Consider the following 22862-nt stretch of genomic DNA (forward strand, 5'->3'; position numbering starts at 1 on the left):
TATCCGTGTATACAACGGAGCTGTAGTAACAATATTTTGCACCTTTATTTATCCTATCATGGCAGTATGTGTTGTATGGCTCCAGACTTTATTCCAAGGCACACTGAGCCAAAGGGAACCTTTCAGAACCCTTGGATATGTCGAAGGTGTTGGCCATGCTGCTTACTGGTTAATGGAATAATAACTGTAAGAATGAATGAAATCCTCATAATTATTTGATGAAGAGTGAGTCCCGGGTTGGGATTCAGCTAATCCTTAGACAACAAGATTGTTATAAAAGAATGCATTATGCTTGAGCCTGACCTGTGAATGCTCTCCCAGATGAGGGCTAGTGTGGTACACATCTATTTATGCCAAAGAATGGTGCCATATCTTCCAGTTATATTTCACACAGTGGTGGTCCAAATTACAGCACACTTTGTTAACTGTATCGAGAAATGGAAACCAGGCATACTGGAATCACAGTGAGGGTTTGATGTTAATTTAAAAGCGCCTGGAAGGACTTGCAATGATGAGTTTAACCAGTAGATGTGTCATTAATAATCAGGCTTTCTATTCTGCATAATCTTGTGATTCCAAAATGTAAGTATTTAGTGAGACACTTCAGAGGCATTTTCAGCAGAGAAACTCTGGGATCGTCTTAATGTCCCACTCCCACTCTAAAGACCTACCTGTTTTTTTCGAATCTGGAGCATCTTTCAGGACCTCTGGAGTATATGGTTTTTGCCACCTCCTTGATTACCTAAATAAATTAAGTTTGCAGTCAGCGCTACTTAGGAGCACAGCCTAAGATAATCGGTAACATTACAGATTCCTGAATCTCTCTCTTGATGAAGCCAGTCATTTATCATGTTTTTTACCGACTGATTTTGTCCCTCTTATCAACAACTTATAGAACATTAATGAAACAACTGAAGTTGGCCTCTTTACCCAACCATAAAATTGGGTCAAGTTATTATTAGTGAGAAGATTTGTCAGTTTACAGTTGCTCGTCACCATGACAAGATCAATATCTTCAATACAAATCCATTCTAGTTTAACTCTTGGCATCCAACTAAATCAAATCTCTTTTCAACACGAAAGAGGATATTCAGGTCAGAAAAGAATTGGGTGGTTGATGGAGCAGGGGTATTTGAACCTCAGTCTCTTGGTGAAATCGTCAAACAGAATCCCACACTGGTTGTATGGACTTATAGCTGTCGACTTGAAGCTTTGAGAGGGAGCCAACATCGGAAATGCATTTAATTCGCAGTGAATCCACAAGGCTTTACAATGACAACAGAGAAGATGATGTTCTAACCATAATGATTTATTTATCAAATTATTAGTCAATCACTAATCAACAAATTTGGCAATTGTTCAGAACGTATATTAATGCACCCATAATATTCAGGTGCTGAAGTATCAAAATTTAAGTATTATAAAGTACAGAATAGAAACAAACAATATGTAAAGAATGCAAAATATCTAAATAATGTGTTCCACAAAGAAACCCACACCGTCTATGTTAGAATAAATAGAGAGTCAGGGATTTCTAAATAGGAAGGAAAGAAGGTGCCAGCATTCTGTGAATCGTGGTAGAAGTTCAGAGGAAATGAAAGAGTGTCTAGCATAAAGCTTTCCACTCTGGTGGGGGGGGACAACGACCCTTCATAAAGGTCGTCTTTCTCCTAAATCAGGGGAAAGTCTGCCTGAAACTAACTATGGAGTACTAATTAAAAGCGCAATTAAAGTTCTCAGAACATTCACATCTCGCTCCCACAGTTCAAGACCAATCCTGTGGCAGCATTTGCAGAGAACTGGTAGACTCCCCAAAATTTCCACTGTCACACAAAAAAGTACACAACTGCCTTTGCTTGAGAATTGCCTCTTCCTAGCACGCCGTTTACAGGAGGCTCCTTTTACCATTGTTGGACTTGGCCCTTTTTGCAGGGTTAGCCCCAAACTTTTTTGTTCTTCCTCCTATTTTTTCCTGACCTGTTGTTTTTGGTTATAGGACTCTGGGCACTTTGCCACTGTTAATCAGTGCTAAAGTGCATATGCTCTCTGTGTAACTTGTTATCATGATTTTGTATCCATGATTGGCATATTTGATTTACTGGTAAACCCCTAGTAAAGTGCACCTAGTGTGCCAGGGCCTGTAAATCAAAAGGACCTGCAGCACTGGTTGTGACAGCTACATGAGTAATCCTGAAAAGGTATCTCAGACCTGCCCCTGCAGTGTTTGTGCACAGTTTTTAACTGCCATGTTGATCTGGCAAGTGCACCCACATGCCAGGCCCAAACGTTTCCTTTTCTTACATGTAAGACACCCCTATGAAAGGCCCAAGGTACCCCCCTGGATATGGTGCAGTGTATGTGAAAGGTATGGCATGCACTGGTGTGTGTGACATATCCTGATTGTGAAATACTGCCAATTTTGTTATTCACTATTGAAAGGCTATCTGTCCCATAGGATAGACTGCAAGGTACTTTGTAACATCTTACAAGTATAAATTCCCATTGGGACAAGATAGAGAAATAATGTTTAGGCTCTCTGAACTCAGTTATTTATAACACATCTTTTAACAAAGATGGTTTATTAATTAAGTGTTTGAAAATGCCACTTTTAAAAAAAGTAGGCATTTTCTTGTTTAACCATTCTGTGTGCCTCTGCCTGTTTCTGGATTAACTATCTGGTTTGGGAGTGACGGGGCTGGAGATGTGCATTCACTGTGTAGATAGCCACTGGGAATGGAGGTTGCAGGTGTGCCTGTCATTTCCTGGGTGACTCAGAGCTGAGCTGAATGGGGCTTGGCTGCATTTACTGTAGTGGGAGGAGATTTCCTTGCACCGGAATAGGACCGGTCTCCCTTGCACAATGCTGTCTCCACCTCCTGTGGTCATTTAGCACCAGTTAGGACAGAACTGGTTTGGACTGGGCTCACCTTGCACAAAGAAAACAAAGACAAAATGGGGTATAAGTAGTAGACCTTAAGCCCCAGAACTTTAGATCACTTCTTGACTCCAGAGGAACCTTTGCCAAAAAGAGCTAAAGCGCTGTGAGGAGTACTGCCCCTTTTCTGTGTGTAGTGCAGGGTTGGCCTGAAGTTGCTGTTTCTGCCTAGGAAAGGACAAAGACTAAAACATTGCTGTGAAACTGCTTGAAGAAGAATCTCCAAGGGCCTGTGTGTGCAAACACTTCACCCCCAGCTCCCTTTAACTCTGCTGCTGAGAGTTCTGGCCTGGCAGGAAGTGCCTGTTCCAGTTCTGGGCCTCTGGAGGTTGTTCCTGCTGTTGGGAGCTCGAACAAACCTGAAGAACTGAGAATAATAGACTCATTGCTCTTGCTGCAGCCGTTTTATCTTTTCCCAACGCAGCACCGCCGTGCGAGAAGAATCTCCACGCATCCCCGCGCCACTGACGAGACAATACAGTGCCTCTTGCGGCTGCAAGAGCCGACGCATCATGGGATTGCGGCTGAAGTAACTGACACAGTGCCGCTTGTCGCCACCACATCGATCACCGACGCATCCCGGATTTCCACGCATCGCACCTATGCAGCCACATCACTTCCCCCCTACAGTCCGGATTTGATGCATCACCTCTCTTGTGTGCAGCAGAACTGTTGCATCGCCTCCGAAGGACTCGGGAACTGACACATCTCTTTGTTTCTCAATGCTACTAATCTCTGCGCTGTTTGGCCTTGTGAATTTTGACTCATCCACAGGTACTTTGCGTAGAATCCCGCATATATAGTTTTCAATGGTCCCAGGTGCGTGAAAAACCTTTTAAAGTCCTATTCTTATTACATGTATGTTGGAATTTTGTCGTTTTTCTCTTGTTGAGTTTAGATAAAGATACTTTATATTTCTAAACTGGTGTGGTGTCCATTTGTGATGTTATCACTATATTACTGTGTGTTTTGAGTACAAATACTTTACACATTGCCTTTGGGATAAGTCTGTCTGCTCATGCCAAGCTACCCAATGAGTGAGCAGGGGTTATCTAAAGTGTGTATCCCCCTTACCCTGACTAGTCCCTATTTGGACAAAGGTACCTACCTCTGCCAACTAGAGACCCCCATTTCTAACAACCATCATCTCTTCATGTCTGCTGCCAGTTTACTCCTCCCAGGCCTTACTATCAGTCTAATATAGAACAATAAACCTTTCTCTAGCTTACGAGGAACCTAAAAAACACACCTGCAGAAGAAAGAGAAACGGAACACTGGCAAGCCTAAAATGTGAAATATTCACCTAAAGTCCAAAGTCAGGCTAAGTTAACTAGAGAATCAAAAATGAACGCACATTACAGTCTCATTAATCATTAGCAATAAAACTAATATTATTATTATTAAGTGTAAATACATTCCGAAAAAACAATTAACTTGAGTATCATTCAGTTTAGTACAGTTACATATCATCTTCTCAATGGCTAAAGTGATGAACTACTGCAAGTCTTAAAACTAATACTGATTAGTGAATGTTAAACACACATTTGAACATATATGGAACATGTAAATGCATTTAAATTATATATAGGAGGTGGAGCCTAAATTTACACTGCTCCAGGGTGGAAGTGCTCATTGTTCATGTCCTGTTAGTTACCTTTGAAGAAGTGGACCCCATCACTTTACTAAAACTGTAAGGAAACATGTTGTCTGCAGGTTTACCTCCCACTTCCTTCCTCCGTTTTGAATACTAGGTACTGGTGTAATGTCTCTGAAATGCCCTGAGGCTTGCTAAACTGGACTCAGTGCATGTGTTCTGACCCTTAAAATGGTGCATGATTAATTGGCTTGTACTCAATGGGGATGGTATGACTTACTGGAACGTCCCTAGTATATGGTACCAGGGGTACCTAGGGCCTCTAGGTTTAGGTGTCTCTTGTGGACTGCAACATTAGTTGTGCCTCCACAAGTACGACAAGGTAAAACATGGCTCTCAGTCTGCCACTGCGTACTGGAGGGGCAGTTTCAACCTTGTAACTCGAGTTTGCCATTTAAAGTAATGACAAAGCTGAAACCTCCATTTTTTATGTAGGTAAGCACCCCTATGGCAGGTCTAATGGTGCTACATGTTAAAAAGGGTAACCTGTACTTTTACATGTTTCAGTAGTAAAACCCTAAACTGTTGTTTTTACTGAGAAACGGCTAGTAGCCCGAGTGCCTGGCCAGCGAAGATGGCGGTCGCAGTTTACTTGCGCTCCGACCAGCCCCGCAATATCCGGACTAAAATATCCTGCCTACTACCATCTGTGTCGGCGTGCTTAACGGCAGTGAGCCCTTGTGATCGCGGGCATCTCTCTGACGCGAACTGGGGAGCGGGAGAGGACGCGGAGGCGGCATCTGAAACGCCACGGGCAGCAGCGGCCTGGAGCCGGGGACTCCACTGATTGATCCGGCCGGGCAGAGGGCCTGGGAGGCGAGGCTGCTGACGGGCGCACTGCAGGCGGGTTCGCGCCCGGATACATCTTCCAGCCTTGATACCCCCTGCGAACACAGCGCTGGGAGAGGCCGGAGCGGGGCAGCCGGTGGTGCCCCCCACGCAGAGGAGAGAGGCAGCTGGCATCTGTGGCAGACTCGGGTAATGGCGGTAGAGCCTCCTAGTGGAAGAGTCAGGGGGGAGTCGGCGGCCTTCTTGTGAAGCCCCGGGGCGGCCGTGTGTGGCCTGCTGATTTTTGGGGTGTGACGGTGGTGCGGGGGGTGCCCGCAAAGACCAGTTATTATTATTATTATTATTATTATTATTATTATTATTATTAGGGTTTTGTAAAGCGCATAGTAACCCGTAAGCATCCCAGCGCTAAGATCATGGCAGTCGAGAGGGTGACAGGGGGAGATCAAGGGAACAGGTGGTTTTTCAGAAGTTTTCTGAACCGGAGGTAGTCAGGTTCCATCCTTAAAGTGCGGGGGAGAGCATTCCACAGGAGGGCTGCGTTCACAGAAAAACGCCGTCCGCCAGTGCGTGCCCTCTTCACTCTGACCGAGGTGATAAGGTGTTCGTGGTCAGAGCGCAGGGATCTCGTGGCTTTGTAGGGCCTAATGAATTTTTTGAGGATGGGGGGGCCTTTATCCTGCAGAAGTTTATGGGACAGGCAGAGGGCCTTAAATTTGACTCGCTCTCTCACTGGAAGCCAGTGGAGGTGCTTCAAAGCTGGTTTGGCCGAGGATCTGGCCGGAGTGTTGGTAAGAATCCGGGCCGCGGCGTTCTGGATCCTTTGCAGTTTGTTGAGGGTTGCTTCAGGGGCACCCAGATAGATGGCATTGCTATAATCCAGCCTGGACAGGATGAGGCCTTGGATGAGCAATTTCTGGGAAACAGGGGGGAGAAGGGGCAGAATTTTCCTAGTAGATTTAAGGAGCCCGAAGCAAGTCCCAGCGATTTTATTGGCTTGGGTCTTGAAGGATAGATCTTTTTCTAGCCAGATTCCCAGGCTCTTGACCTCGGTCTTGGAGACTGGAGGTTCACCCAAACAGGGGGGCCAGATGTTAGGGGGAAGGAAAGGCCCCTTTTGGCCAAGAAGTAGGATGTCTGTTTTAGATCCGTTGAGTTACTGAACTGATTGGCTGCCCCCCCCCCGTGCTGCTTGCTCCCCTCCCGGGCCGGCTGGCTCTGACTTCTCGGCGGCCTCATCGGACCGCGGCGGTGGTGGTGGGGCGGTGCCCCGGAGCTCACTATTTGAAAGACACCCACCCTGGGAACGCTGGTGCCCCGGAGCCGCCTGAAATTGTACAGGGATCAAGATGCCGTGCGATCCAGGCTGCAACGACAAGCGGAGCCCCGTGAATACCTAAGGACTGTGGCGAATATTGGTGACCGGATCGGGCCATAGAGGTGAGGCCTTCAGTGGTGGGGCGAAGGAGACCGACGGCCATCTTGTGTGGCCTCTGGGTGATCACAATTTGCCGGGCGGCTCGGAAGGGGAGACCATTGTACTGGGAGTACGCTCCCTGGCTGTTGAACTGTTTCGGTGCTCGCTCCCCTGCGAGGCCGCCCCTGGGCGACGGAAGAGAGCGCCTGGTGCCCAACCATGACGCGCGACAAGGGCGGATGGGGCCACACCAAGCAAGGCACAATCGATAAATTTACTGGAGCAGGTGCTGCGGCCGGGACAGCAGGCCCTCCGGGGCAGATGCCAGATAACACGCCGCTCATGGCCTCCATCACCCAGTCCAGGGACATGCTTGATGCTAAGATCGGGGCAGTGGGCTCCGATGTCATGCTGTTGAGGTAGGACCTGCGCAAAGCGGTGGAGCGCATCACGGTGACTGAGAACCGCATATCGGATGTGGAAGATGATGTCACGACCCTGAAGAAGAAAGTGGCGACCATGGAAAAGATTCAGAAGGGTCTGGCGATGCGGGCTGAAGAAGCCGAAGGGCGCGCTCGGCGCAACAACCTTCTCTTCGTGGGATTCCCAGAGGGATGCGAGGGAGACAGTGTGGAGCGTTTCTTAAGTAGATGACTGGAGGGTTGGCTCCCCCCGGATGTACTCTTCCCCCCGCTTCCTGGTGGAGCGGGCCCACAGGGCGCTTATGCAGAAGCCCCCGCAAGGGGCCCGCTTGCGGTCGATCATCGCAAAATTTCTGAACTACATGGACCGGGATGCTATCCTGAAACAGGCCAGAGCTAAGGAATCCCTCACATGTGATAACACGCGTATCCTCATATTCCCGGATTACACGCGACTGGTGCAGCAGCAGCAGCAGTCCTCTCTGGTGGCAAAGGCTTGCCTCCTAGAACTCAAGCTCCCATACGCATTGCTGTATCTGGCCCACCTGAGAGTTGTGTACCGCTCCTATACGCATTTCTTCGACTCCCCTGAGGAAGTCTTCAAATGGACTGATGAGACTATGCGGGTGCGAGTCCACACGCCCCCCGGTAGGGAATCTGACTCGTCTTTGAGTGAGATGGCCAGTAGGGGTCCTTGAGGCCAGCGGAGAGGCAACAGGAGATCGAGGTCTGTCCGGCTCTGCCCTGCTGCGGGGGGGATCGACTCCGGAGAGACAGTTTTCGGCCGACTGATCAGTGGCCCTGGCGAGTGCTGGGAGGCTTGAGATAGCGATCAGATGTTCAGATAGGCACGTTTATGGGGCTGGGATTCCGCCCACACAGTGGTGGGTGGGGACGGGTAAGGGCAGAGGGCTATGGGTGTCCAGTTGGGGATCCATTGGAATGTATGGTTCCTGTCCCCCGGTTGGGGACTCGGCGCCTATCCGACTGCAACTGATACTTCCATGTTTGAGAGGTATGGAGTGGGGGGGTTGTTGGGGGGTGGGGGTTTGTTTTGGTTGTTAGATTGCGCGTCCATACTGGTTGATTTTAGCTCACGGTCTATACTGGGTAACGCATACACTGGCCACGATGGCTTGACTCATTTGACATGCCCAGCACGCAGAAGGAAATGCAGATAACCCCTGGTTCATTGCGCATAGTTATTTGGAATGTCCGTGGGGCCCTAGACAAGGTGAAACGAGGGGCCATCTTTCATTATTCCAAACTGGCAGGGGCTGATGTGCTCCTGCTACAGGAAACACAACTGATGAGTACCAAAGCCCTGTGCCTGCAAAGGTACGGGTATCAACACATTTTCCACTCAGGCTTCACACGGGGGTCGAGGGGCGTGGCGATACAGATCCATCGCAGGGTCCCATACACGCATGAGAAACTTTGGTCGGACACGCCGGGACGATACGTCTTTATACAAGGCAGGATTGGGGGGGATGTCTTAACACTGGGCAGTGTGTATGCTCCACCGCGACTACAATGGACTTTAGTGGAACGACTTCTACATATCTGGGGGGACATGCCAGACACGCTCTCAGTCGTGGGTGGAGATTGGAACGACGTGATGGAGCTGGGTCTGGATAGATGGAGGAGCGGGGACACGGCTGGGGTGGGTGGATCCCCTACCAAGAAATGATTAGGCACTTGTATAGCGCACAACTACCCGTAGGCATCTCGGCGCTTGTACGAATACCGCCGAGGAACCCTTCCTGGCCTTTCCCTGTGAGGAGCCCACTCCTGGGCACCCCCAAGGTGAAGTCTCAGCGTTGTTGGGGCCGTTGTAGAGATTAAGCAAGCTATTGCCCAGAGGTGCAGAGTGGGACTCATGATTAGAATAGGCACCGAGGCGAGAATGATCAGGTCCGAGGAAATTGAGCCCGAGACCCGCCGAGGCGGGAATTGAACCTTGGTCCCGGCCAGACTACTGCATCAGGGTCTGCCGCTCTAACTATTGACAACAAAGAATGGAGGGAAATTACACTCCGAACCAGGCGCACAGCTTGCGTAATTATCTCACATTGTTTTTTAATTACTTTTCACATTTAGTTTCAAAAGATTACTCCAAGTGATCCAAGATGTTTTGCTTCTTTGCATTTTATTGTCATAATACATTCCACACGTGGTTTGCTCATGTTTTCACAACTTCTCATGACGCGGATATGCCCATCCAGGCCTTTTTCCGTGCACGTTTTAAAACATAAAATATCCTCGGTTCAGTGTGCTTGAATTAACCCAATGCATTTCGAACTTTGAGAAGTCCTTCGTCAGGGGTACACTACAAAGTGAAAGAACAATGCTGTTAAAATCTGACTTAGAAAAACTGTTATTAACGTTATACATTTGTGTTACAAGACACCATGCTGTGTTTAAAATTACCATATGAACAGCGCTTTCCCACTAAACATGAAGCAAATGCTCCCGTATCTCAACCTGGGGATTCCTTCGCCTAACCTCGTCAACCCATCATATAAAACCTTGACTACCAGTGTGTGACACCCCCAAGATTTCAACCCTCCTTGGCGATTCCCTGAATATTAATTACCTACTTTACGTTTCCCATATTCTGCCCACTACTGAACGTACCTTCAAAATATTCGGTTGGCATTCTGAATCTCTCTAACCGTTCCCTCGTTCCGGCGGCGTCTCACAAGACGCCATGATGGTATGCTGCTAAGATGCCTGGGAAACTACCCCACCTTATAAACGCGACTGATTGTCACCTGGCAGTTAACCCCGTAGTTGTTACCCCTGCCTACAACTCCCATGAGTCACCTCATCACAAATCTCTCTACCTCCGTATTAACATAGATCGTATCCCGTGTCACTTGTGTGATTAACCATCCCGCAGGTAAAGCAATACTGTACCCCGCCCTCCCTCACGCTGTTATCTATTACGCCGTAATTCAAATATAGAAATACACTTCATGATATTTATGCAGCGTGTAACTTTAGCATATAGACTATTTCAAACAATCAAAAGTTCATGCAAATACAAAATGTATCGAACGTTAACTTATGTCCATGTGATAATTGAAGCCAAATCGTCACTAGCAATGACTTCTACTCCTTGGATATGCATCTCACGTGTGTGCTCAAGTCCATTACATGAATTATTATGCGTTGTTTTTTTCTTCTTCTGTGGGTGCTACTTGCGAAAGGGCAGTTGAATCAAATTACACATGCGGAAGTTGCAGTGCACACCTTTATATTCCATTAATGCTCCTTTTATTACTCAACGATGTTGCAGTCTCAAAACTTTATGCGTGCGCCATGGTATACGTGATCTGCCCCTTGTCACGTCGAAAGTACCAACAACAAAGAATGGAGTGAAATTACACTCCGAACCAGGCGCACAGCTTGCGTAATTATCTCACATTGTTTTTTAATTACTCTTCACATTTAGTTTCAAATGATTACTCCAAGTGATCCAAGATGTTTTGCTTCTTTGCATTTTATTGTCATAATACATTCCACACGTGGTTTGCTCATGTTTTCACAACTTCTCATGACGCGGATATGCCCATCCAGGCCTTTTTCCGTGCACGTTTTAAAACATAAAATATCCTCGGTTCAGTGTGATTGAATTAACCCAATGCATTTCGGACTTTGAGAAGTCCTTCGTCAGGGGTACACTACAAAGTGAAAGAACAATGCTGTTAAAATCTGACTTAGAAAAACTGTTATTAACGTTATACATTTGTGTTACAAGACACCATGCTGTGTTTAAAATTACCATCATGGCGTCTTGTGAGACGCCGCCGGAACCAGGGAACGGTTAGAGAGATTCAGAATGCCAACCGAATATTTTGAAGGTACATTCAGTAGTGGGCAGAATATGGGAAACGGTAAGTAGGTAATTAATAATCAGGGAATCGCCAAGGAGGGTTGAAATCTTGGGGGTGTCACACACTGGTAGTAAAGGTTTTATATCATGGGTTGACGAGGTTAGGCGAAGGAATCCCCAGGTTGAGATACGGGAGCATTTGCTTCATGTTTAGTGGGAAAGCGCTGTTCATATGGTAATTTTAAACACAGCACGGTGTCTTGTAACACAAATGTATAACGTTAATAACAGTTTTTCTAAGTCAGATTTTAACAGCATTGTTCTTTCACTTTGTAGTGTACCCCTGACGAAGGACTTCTCAAAGTCCGAAATGCATTGGGTTAATTCAAGCACACTGAACCGAGGATATTTTATGTTTTAAAACGTGCACGGAAAAAGGCCTGGATGGGCATATCCACGTCATGAGAAGTTGTGAAAACATGAGCAAACCACGTGTGGAATGTATTATGACAATAAAATGCAAAGAAGCAAAACATCTTGGATCACTTGGAGTAATCATTTGAAACTAAATGTGAAGAGTAATTAAAAAACAATGTGAGATAATTACGCAAGCTGTGCGCCTGGTTCGGAGTGTAATTTCACTCCATTCTTTGTTGTTGGTACTTTCGACGTGACAAGGGGCAGATCACGTATACCATGGCGCACGCATACAGTTTTGAGACTGCAACATCGTTGAGTAATAAAAGGAGCATTAATGGAATATAAAGGTGTGCACTGCAACTTCCGCATGTGTAATTTGCTCTAACTATTGAGCCACACTTCTCTACTACTTCGCTACATGCTTTGGTGACGGGACTGGACTGGACTGGGCAGATGCCTAGAGACCCTTACATGGTCTCCGTCAGGAGTATACCTACTTCTCCACAACACATGATTCTTTCTCGAGGATCGACTATATATTTGTTCCTAGGGGACTAATACACAGAGTATTGTCGGCTGACATTATGAGGCTTGTCAGATCATTCACCAGTTGCTCTCACATTCCGGATCGGCCCGGGGAGGCAGTCACTTAGATGGCATATGTCGGGGTGGCAGCTGCAAAAGGAGGAATACAGGGAACACTTGACCAAAGAGATCGATAATTATCTGGTAGCCAATGTGGGGTCGGTCAAGTCCCCAGCCGTCCTTTGGGAGGCATTGAAACCCACGCTGCGCGGTGTAGATATCTCGTGGTGTGTGGCAGCGCGGAGGGAGCGGCAGAGGGCTTTGGTGCGTCGGGAGGCGGAGGTGGAGGCGTTGGAATGTAGGGGTCGGGAGGCGGGCGGCAGCCCGGCCAGGCGACAATTAGTATTGGTTCAACAACAATATGCAGCCCTGCTGCTGGACGAGGCCCGTCAGGCTTGGCTGGCAGCACGTAGTAGGGTATATTAGTGGAGGGACAAGTCCAGCAAGATGCTCCATCGCTTATGTAGGGGCGCCTTATATGCCCAGCCTCTGCCGCGAGTCCTAGACCCCGCGGGGGCGCTGCTTCTTGAGCCCCCAGCTATCGCGGAGAGTTTTGCAGCATACTATGTGGACCTCTACGTGCCAAAAGAATGTCTCTCAGCTGCTGTCATTGCAAAATTTATAGATGACCTCCTCCCTAAGACTATCACGGATGAGGTGAGGGACCGCCTAGATAGGCCACTGTCGGACGAAGAGTTGGGTACGGCCCTGGGGTAATTGAACCCCGGGAAGGCTCCGGGACCAAACGGTTGCCCCAGTGAGTTTTTAAAGAAATTCTTTGTCCATCTGGCCCCACACTTTCGACCTGTGGTGGAAGAGGCGCAGGAACAGAGTTCGCTCCCTCCGGATTGGAGACACACGGAGGTGGTAGTGTTCCTCAAACCGGGCAGACCTCCGGAGCAACATGCATCATATCACCTCATCTCCCTTCTTAATGTGGAGGCAAAGGTTTTGGCCAAGGCACTGGCCAACCGGCTTCTGCCACATATCACTGCACTAGTGCACCCGGACCAGGCTGGGTTCATGCCCCAGAGGGCAACCCGACATAATATCAGGCGCGCACACGTTGCTGTGGCAGCCAGTGGGCGGCTTAGGGAGCCAGCAGCGCTATTACTGGCCGACATGGATAGGGCATTTGATTCCCTGAGCTGGGTATACCTATTTGCCCTTCTGCAGAAACTTAATCTCGCCCCGTGATTTTTGGCATATCTGCAGCTGCTTTACACTGGTTTAACAGTGTCGGTGCTGGTGGGGGGGGGGGGCGATCTCTCGTTCCTTACCCATTCGGCGGGGCACGCGACAGGGCTGCCCCCTCTCCCGCTATCTCTTTGCACTCACCATGGCGCCGCTGGCGGCCTGGGTGCGCATTGATGCCCAGCTTCGGGGGTTTGAATGGGTGTCGGGTCTCACTGACAAAATAGCACTATACGCGGATGATGTCCTGTTCTATCTCACCGCCCTGGATAAGTCTGGGCCGCGGCTGCTGCGCATAATGCAGATCTTCGGGGAGACCTCTGAATTGTATATGAATCACTGCAAATCCATGCTGTGGGTCCTGGGGGGTCGACCGAGTGTGGGAGCAAGTGCCTCTTCCCTCCAATTGGCAAAAGGGGGGGCTGAAATATCTGGGGGACTTTTTATCCGACGTGCCGGCGGTGTCTTGGGAATGCAATCTGATCCCGGTGTGGGAGCGAACCCGGGAGACCTGAAGGTATGGTCCCGTATGCCCCTAACTATTTACGGTAGGCCGGCCATCTTCAAGATGGTGGCGCCCCCCGTCTCCTCTATCAATTGCAGATTCACTCCTATCAGGTTTCACCCCGATGGTTCCGGCAGGTATACTCAGCGCCGGGAGGGTTCTGTGGGAAGGGGGCATGGTGACGGTGGCCCTACGCACCTGTTTCCTATCTATTCCGGGGGCCTCGCCTCTTTGGACGTCCTCTCCTACTATAAAGCCATTCACTTGCTGGTCCTCAACGAGTGGTGGTATGGGGACAGGGGGGACCCAGCCTATACGGTTGAGCGGCAGCTTATGGGCAGTAATTCTCTAAATACGCTATTGCACTCTGCACCGCTTCGGAGGCCCCTGCCCGCGGTCACGCGGGTGGTATTTCACGTCTGGAGGCAAGCTCAGGGCAGGATGGGGTGGTGGAATGTCTTGACCAGGGAGATACCTCTCTGGGGTAATGGGCGGCTGCCACAGTTGGCAGCACTGCGAAGCTTCCGGGGTTAGGATTCCATAGGCATCTCGGTTCGGGGACGTTATGAAGGATCTGACACTTAAATCGTTTCAATAATTGCAGGACGAATATGAGATGCCACAATCCCAGTTCTATAGGTACCTGCAGTTTAGACACGCCCTTGCCCCTAGTTTGGAGGGTCTGGAGTCTCTCCCAAACTTCAGTCCCATAGAGGCGAAGATCTTTATGGGGGAGCTGCCGGACCACAAGATCTCCAGCATATTCCAAAAACTGGTTATCACTGTTCCACTAATCTGCAGAAACTTAAGCAATAGCTACACACCTGCGATTGGTACAATTTAAATACCTGCACATAGTTTCCTTCACTAGAGTGCGCTTGAGGAGGGCAGGAATGATCGGATCCCCCAAGTGTCTCCGCTGTCAGCGGGAGGAGGGCACGCTTTTGCACACAGTTTGGAGTTGCCTTTCACTGCACAGATTGTGGTGGGGGTTGTACTCCTGCTTGTCGGAGGTATTGGGTTGGGAGCACCCCTGCACACCGCGCCTGGCCCCGGTACATGTCATGGAGGGAGTGGGGGTCAATCGCTATAAGCGACACCTCTTGTTCTTAGGTCTCACATTGGCTAAAAGAGGTATTACCAGGGCCTGGAAGGCACCTCGGGCTCCGTCACTGGCTGCGTGGAGAAACGGGATGGATTTTTGTATGGGGCTCGAACAGCCAGTCTTCACCGCCAGAGGGTGCCCACGCAAACACTATAAGATTTGAAAGAGGTGGGCAGATTACCGGGGACTGGAACTGGATCCGCCTCAAGAAAGAGATGTGCTTTTGCTGGACTGATGCATATGCTGGCTCTATGTTGGTTGGTTGGTCGATGGGTATGCAGTTACACTCTTGATGTATCCTTTTTTTCCTTAGGACATGGGTGCAATCAGGGTGGGGGTTGGTAGTTTGGGAGAGATTCATTGAAATGCGGTTGTCCATCTTTATAAAAGTAAACGTCATTATTATGATGTAATTGATGTGTGCAGAAGCCTCTGGAGTGCAGAGCTATGCAGCTTATGTGAAACGTGACGAATACAATTTGTTTTCAAAAACAAAAAGGCTAGTAGCCCCATTGGCAAGTACAGAGTTACAGGCTGGCACCCCAGTCCTGCTAATTTCTGAATGGGACTTCTAAGGTTGGAATTAATTGGTATCAAAATAATCAGTGCATTACATCAGATTTTATGGTTAAATCAAATTTTATGTCACTGGTGAGCAAAGTGCAACTTTAGAAGTTGCCTCTGGTTGCCTATGGTTTCCATTGCCTGTTTACTGATGCATTTACCACCAACAGGGGCAGCCCTATTACCTGAACCAGGGGCAAGGTAAAGACCAGAATCCAAACAGCAGTTTAAGTCATACATTACATACAACATGAGTTTAAATAACACAACAAAATGCTACAAGAAATACACCACATAACACAAACTATACGGAACAGCAAAGTAATATTACAAAACGATACCCATACACAAATTACAATATATACAAAATTTAATAAAACAATAATAAAAAACAGTACAGTCATTAGACAGTGGGGCTCTTTTAGTTACACACCGGACAATATAAAGACAATTGACAGTGTAAACATAAAAAATTGCTGAGGAAAAGGTATAATACACAAACTGTTTAGATAAAACAAAAAAACATAAATATCAAGGATTTCATCCTCTTCAGTCAAGGCCACACATAGGCGTTAACTGTGTTTCAACCAAGCTAAACAGACAGTGCATTTTGGCACAGCATGCAACAATTAAATCTAGAATACATGTGTACACAGAGGGGTATTAAAATTAATGTCAAAGGTTCACTAGACTACAACTAGCAGAGCACAAGGTCAGAGATCAGTGTCATGCATATGGACCTTAGTGATATACAACTAGACCAAATAAGACTAAAAAGGTCCAAAATACCAAGAAAAAAGAGAGAAGATCAAACCAAGTTCATATTAACATATAGTGCCAAAATAAAAGAAGACATTTAAAAAGAAGGAAAAAGTTAAGAAAAAATGTGATAGTCTAGCTTTGGTGTATTTAATAACACAACGTGACAAAAGAGCCCATAGATCCTAGAATTCAAAAACCGACCTACTTGTTCACTTTGTCAATGAGAGTCAAAACTAATTTGACATTAATTACTCCTGAGGTCATAGAAAGAGGCATTCAGTCCATACGATAAGAATCAATCCAAAATACTGCAGGATAAGAGAAAAACAATCAAAAACAGGGCCCAACCCAATGGAGGGAGAAGTTAAGAAAAAGAAAAATATACCCACAGGCCATATATATATATCTTCTTGAGGGATATCAGAGAAAATCACATCCGTCTCTTAACGGCCGATGCGGCACAATCACTGCTCACGAAAAAAATCTTAACTACAACAAAGGGAGGAAAGGTAAACCATAAATTCCACTGCAGGCAATTTAAACCCCCTAGTATCGAATTTGAGTGGGTATAAAGAGTGAAATCACACTTACCAGCTCAGAGCTATGAGCATGTGTTCCATTCGGTAGCCGCACAAACCATGACAGAGTCTCAGGAGAAATGCAGAAGTAACCGGTGTGGAGAGAACAGCGTATATTTGAATGCTGTTCCCATATATGGGGACCGAAAAGGGACTATCGGTTCTCCATTGTGTGTCAGGTCTGTAAATATAAATACCAAAAAAACTAGATACTAAAAATGACAACCAAAGGTATCTTTCAAGGGTTTCAGTCACTGGCCTGTCAATTGCCATTTTTTAACAGAAGTAATCTAAAAGGTATAAGACCCATAGCGACTGTACCAGTATGCAGAGAGCAGCGTCTACTCAAATGCTCCTCACATGTATTGGATCCAAAAAGAGAGTAATTGGTTCTCTATAGAAAAACAAACCTGTTCAATGCACGGTAGTAATATCGGAAAAAATGCAATAGAAAAAATCAAGCTGGAAAAATAAAATAAGGCTAAGAAATGTACATGCACCAAATGTAAAAGTTGAAGAAACAGTTTAGACATTGTGCTATGCTAAGTAGTTTGCCCCAGAGGACAAATAAGGGAGACCCTAATCCAAGCAATGTCATGTGTTCAATTAAAAACTGAGCACAGTAAAAGGATTCTTCAGACACAATACTACTGTATCAATATAAAAATAGTAGAACAAAGAATGTATGAGATGGTAATACAGAATTATGTCATCCAAGGCAAAATACAGTAAAGTCAACAGTCAAATCCGTATAGAGACTCATTCCATTGATGTAAAAGCAGTGTTAAGCATGTGAAAGTTAAAAGTTGAAGAAACAGTTTAGATATTATGCTATGCTAAGTAGTATGCCCCCTGAGGACAGATACGGGAGACCCTAAACAAAGCAATGTCATGTATTCAATTCAAAACTAAGCACAGTGAAAGGATTCTTCAGACCCAATAATACCCTTTCTGTAGAAAAATACTAGAACAAAGGATCTATGAGGTGTTCATACAGAATTTTATCATCCAATATACAGTAAAGTCAACAGTCAAATCCTTATAATGACTCATGCCATTTATGTAAAAACAGTGATAAAGCAACAAATAGATCAACCGGAAATTACATAGTTGCATTCCTCCAATGTATTTAGCCCCTTATGGATGCCAGCGCATTTCAAAATCCAGCGACATTCACTCCTGTTAAGTATATTTTTAATATTACCGCCATGTGGCGGTTTCTGTACAAGTTCAATGACCTGCCATCTTATGTCAGCTGGAGAATGATTACATTTAAGGAAATGGGACACTAGTGGAGCATGTTTATTTCGACATCTAATGCAACTTTTGTGTAGGGAAAGTAGAGTCTTGATTTTCTGGGTGGTTTGCCCCACATAGATGAATTTGCAAGGGCACCATATGGCATAGACTACATTTTTTTAATTGCAGTTCGTATGATCATGAAGAATATACACTATATCATCATGAACAAACTGCTTCGTGTTAGATGTGGAGTCACACATTAGGCAATTACCACAGGATAGTGGCCCATGATCTTATTAAGGCCACATATTGTGGTATGGTCAGGGGAATTAAATAGTGGTAAAGAAGCTCGTACCAAGTATTCACCAATATTCTGGACTCTCTTAAAAGAGAACAGTTGTTGCTCTTTGGTGATACCTATTGATTGAATCAGGGGACAGTGTATTCTAATGATTTTAGTGAGTCGATTGCTCAGTGTACTAAATGTCATTGCACAAGGAATCCTGTCCATTTTTTTAGAGGGTTTAGATGAAAATAAAAACTTGCGGTGATTGTACCAGTGTTTACTGATGTAGACCGTTTTCCGCCCTCGTAGGGATATATGCTAACGACTCCTAGGAGAGGACACAATTCAGGCCTGCATGATAGAGAGCTGGTACCTCACTCCTGCAGAAAGCCAAATAGGTTTTAGCCCAAAAGGCGAACTTCAAAGGAATAGCCTCCTTTGAAGCAGAGATGATTAACATTTAGGAGAGGGGTGCACTATTGCATAGGCAGGCATGCTTGCACTGGGGACAGGAGAGGAGAAGCCATTTGTCAAACCGGTTGTTCCAGATGGTGGGCTAATGAGCTCAGAGTCGAGCAAAGAGAGGCTGCACCAACAAGTACTGCACCTGGTGGCTAGCGAAGGAAGGGACTGATCCTTCCATGTCCTGATCCTTCCATGTCCTGCTCAAGGAGAAGTCTTCTCCAGAGCCCAGCAAAGCCAAAATACTCCAAAGGCCAGCTGACTGCAGCACAGGGACACAAGAGCTAAAGAAGCCTGCTGTGGCAAGTTGATAGCGCAAAGTCTTCAAGTCACTACCACTGCCACTCTGCAGCACCTAGGACCAAGACACGGCACACAGAGTTACACCCGCTGAGCCCGGGAGTGCCACCAAAGAGCTCCTGGGACCCTCGGAAGGCGGGTTATCAACCCAGGAAGGATTGGCCTGTGACCGCGACACCGGGTGACTGGTGGTCCAGTGGTGACTGGACTTCAACCAGACCAAAGTCTACCCAGCAATCAGTGACCACATACTATCTTCGCGGACTGAGTAGTGTCTGCAGGAGGACCCCCGTCGACGTCGTCACATCCACAGCATCCTTGGATCATCTTCAGCATCATTCATCCCTTGTATCAGCATTCAATTCATGGCAGCATGCAAAAAAATGCCTGGAACTGCTAGAAAACATTTTTTTTCTGTGAAGGTAACTGTTTCTGAGGACCTTGCTGGTCCCCCTGACTTTCTCCCTCCTGGAGTTGGTCTCCGCAAGTACTTCTACCCGACCACATTGACACTTTCTCAAGTTTTCCTTGAAAATCTAATTTCTTGAATTTGCCATGCTGATAGGCATGGCTACCACAGTCCCCTGTGTACATAGAGAGGTGAAAGGAACAGCTTGTATACTTGCTCATTGTTGCATAAACGCATCACTTATGTAAACGGTAGGACACTGACAACATGCAAACAGCGTTCAGGGTATCAGGAAAGATGCCTTTAGTGCCAATAGTCATGAAGTATTCCACAGAACCTTATGTTTTTCACTAGCATGTTGTAGGATGTATGCATAGTTTGTGCTATCCAATATCTAAGTTTGGAGATTCAGTCATATTTTGGTGATGCATATATTTCAGTTTGTCAGTTGTAATATTGTTAAAAGGAGACCCTCACTTTACCATTTCACCTTCTCTGCTTTCACCGTATCACCTTTCCTGGGCTCATTCGTTCACCCACCCATGTCCCTTCTCTCCTTCCACCTCCTTGATTCTCTCCATCGTCGCCATCCCATTGCTCCTTCTTGCTTATTTTCCTTTGTCAATTTTCTTTTGCTCCTTGTCTCCTAATCAAACTTCCCCTCATTGATTGCTATTATTGGTGTAATTACTGATGTCATGATACCGTGTGTAAGGTCATCGCCAAAATCAAGTACTAGGGAGGGCGTTCTAAGCACCTATTTCCTAGATTTTTGTAATCAAAAGTTTAAGATATATCGCAGAAGTGTAGTGGGCAGAGGTAGAGCTTGTGCCATGTGTAGGATACTGTGGACCAAGAACTGCAGATATATTGTAGTGTGATGACTTGCATCAAACTGCTCTAAAAGCCAATTCAGTTTACTTGCTCATAGTGTGACTCAGTGGACACTAAGAAAGCTTTATAATATAATCTTATATCACAAAATAAATGTGAGGAACAATGTTTCCATCTTTACTAAGGAGAGAAAACTGAGATGCACTTTTACTGTAGCGCAAGCGGGACTAATATCGCACAAGGATCTTGTGAACTTTGATAGCTTGCAAGCCAAATGGAAGATTAGGTTTCTTCTTGATGAGTGCATGGATTAGGTCGGCAAAATGCATATGGTCAGGGATACATTGGGCTGTTACTTGAGAGTACAAGTCATGAAAAGGAGCTGAGAGTACTCGAGATGATTCACGTAATATGCAAACATATTGATAAACAACTGAACTAGTGCTCTTTTCCTTACTTTGGACCTGTTCTGGGAAACAAGTGACTATGGGTTTTATTATTCTACTGTAAAAGTCAAGATAGTAACGCTAAATTGGGGTGGAATCGTTGTTCCACAGTAGGAAAGTCCTGGTCTGTTCGCATTCTGCTTGGGGTCTATAAACTGGAAAAGATTAAAAGTCGGGGGACTAAATTAATTAAAGTAATGGGACACCTATTACGACGAGAGGCTAAACCTGTGGCGGATATCCTCTGGAAACGAGTGCTTGGGATTGTTTTAACAGCAAGTGGAAGGATGTAGATGAGGCATCAAGGAGAAGCAGACCTACTCACCCACCGATTTATGGAGAGTTGATGTTGTATTCGAACTATAAGATTAAATAAAAACCGATTTAAGGATTGTGAAAGTGGATTCTCTTTATATTGTTATGAATTACGCCATGTAACAAGCATTCGTTACTGGTGGCTCTAACAATCTGCATGATTGTTTTCACTGTATGTTGGGCAAGCTTTATAGAGCTATGGTGAATACTGGGATATGGTGAAACAATATTACAATGGGCAGGAAAGTTATTCATCCAGTATTTAAACAAGGAAGCTTTTTTCAAATGTAGCAGCTTTATTTACCATTGGAAGGTTAACTCCCTCAGTAACTGCCAAGATGCTACAAATTTTGCGACTGACTCAAACAAGTTATGTAAGGAATGTTAAGGAAGACACCTTTCTCTTTTCCATTTTTTCCAGCCACACCCAAAGAAGAGTGTGCAAGTGGAAATGACATTTGGGACCCTGAAGAGGTTCAAGAAGGCTCTGAATTCGATGATATTTTGGACCACAGAGAACAGCCAGAGTAAGTATGGAGAAGGGTAGCTCAAAGGCTAGAAGTGACTTGTAGATTTGCTAGACATTGAACGCTACTTCATCCGCTAGCGGAATCGACCAAGAACAGTAGTATACTACGAAATAGGAGAGGACTTAATTTCCGAAACGGCAGCTTTAAAATTTTATATAATACATAATTGGCATGGCAGTGATGAGGCGTTGTTGCCTTTTTGAACATTTTACGATAGATTTGACAGGACATTGACAACTATCATCTTCATGTAACTGTTTGCACTTGACCACATGCTTTCAAGTATTCACAGTATGTTTGCTGATAATCGGCTAAATATTATTTCCCTGTTGGCTGGAGGAGTCTTAACTCACTTAGACTCATAAAGAACCTTTGGTTTGTTCCATGTATAAATCCAATGCAGAAAACCCTACAAGGAGTCGCAGCTGCCCTGCTCCATTGGTCTCTTTGAGTGATCGAAGTGAAAATACCAGCATAAGGACACCTAACATTCTATGTTTCTCATTCAGAGTGTTCCAACTTCTGATTCTGTTACCAGCTCCATCAGAATTACAGGAGGACTCATAGCAGGTGTTCTGTGACCTTACCAAATGTGATTGAGGTGAAAGGTGCCCAGGCTCTATATACACATTCTCACTCGCTCCCCTCCATTACCGACTTTAAGCAGAACATTAAAAGATGTTCAAACGGCTCTTCAGCCACGTTCAAACTGTAGTCCACAGCATTTTTTCATTAAACGCTGTCATACACATAAATATACCAATTTCACTTATATGGGTACAGCAAACAACATCACTATGAACACTAACTCCACTGCACTTCGTCCCCAGAACCAGCAAAGCAAAAACATTCACCCACGCAACCCACAGGCTTATCTACCCAAAACACATCCACCAGTGCTCATAAAAGCACATCCTCATGAAAAGATTAAGCCACCTATGCCGCAAATCCCCGGAACCTGTCCAACCACATCAGTTCCCTGTGGTTAGGTCCCAGACCCCTTCCTCTTGAAGCTAGCCACACACTCCAACTACGGATCACCAAACCCAAGCTACACAAACATTTATACACGCACTTGTATTGTAATTTAGACGAGATTCCAGCCTGGTGATGGGCAACAATTTATGCATGTGGATCAATGAAAAATACCAATGTTGGAAAACTCTGGTAACTTGCCCCACCGTACTCATGTAGTAGGTTCCCTCTTAGCTGTGGTGTCCCCCAGGGCTCTGCCCTCAGCCCTACGCTGTTTAATGTGTACGTCCGCCCC

General features: G+C 45.9%; 1 protein-coding gene across 2 annotated transcripts in view; it reads left to right on the top strand.

The window, feature by feature from the left end:
* The window catches only part of DNAAF6 (dynein axonemal assembly factor 6), a 184439-nt gene that overhangs the window by 61780 nt on the left and 99797 nt on the right, over nt 1-22862 (top strand). For both annotated transcript variants that reach the window (XM_078688387.1, XM_078688388.1), the window contains one exon: nt 21484-21589. In XM_078688387.1, coding sequence (XP_078544513.1) covers nt 21484-21589 — 106 coding nt within the window. The remainder of the gene's footprint in view (nt 1-21483; nt 21590-22862) is intronic.

Source organism: Lissotriton helveticus, chromosome 4_1, assembly GCF_964261635.1.
Source record: "Lissotriton helveticus chromosome 4_1, aLisHel1.1, whole genome shotgun sequence".
Classification (NCBI taxonomy): domain Eukaryota; kingdom Metazoa; phylum Chordata; class Amphibia; order Caudata; family Salamandridae; genus Lissotriton; species Lissotriton helveticus.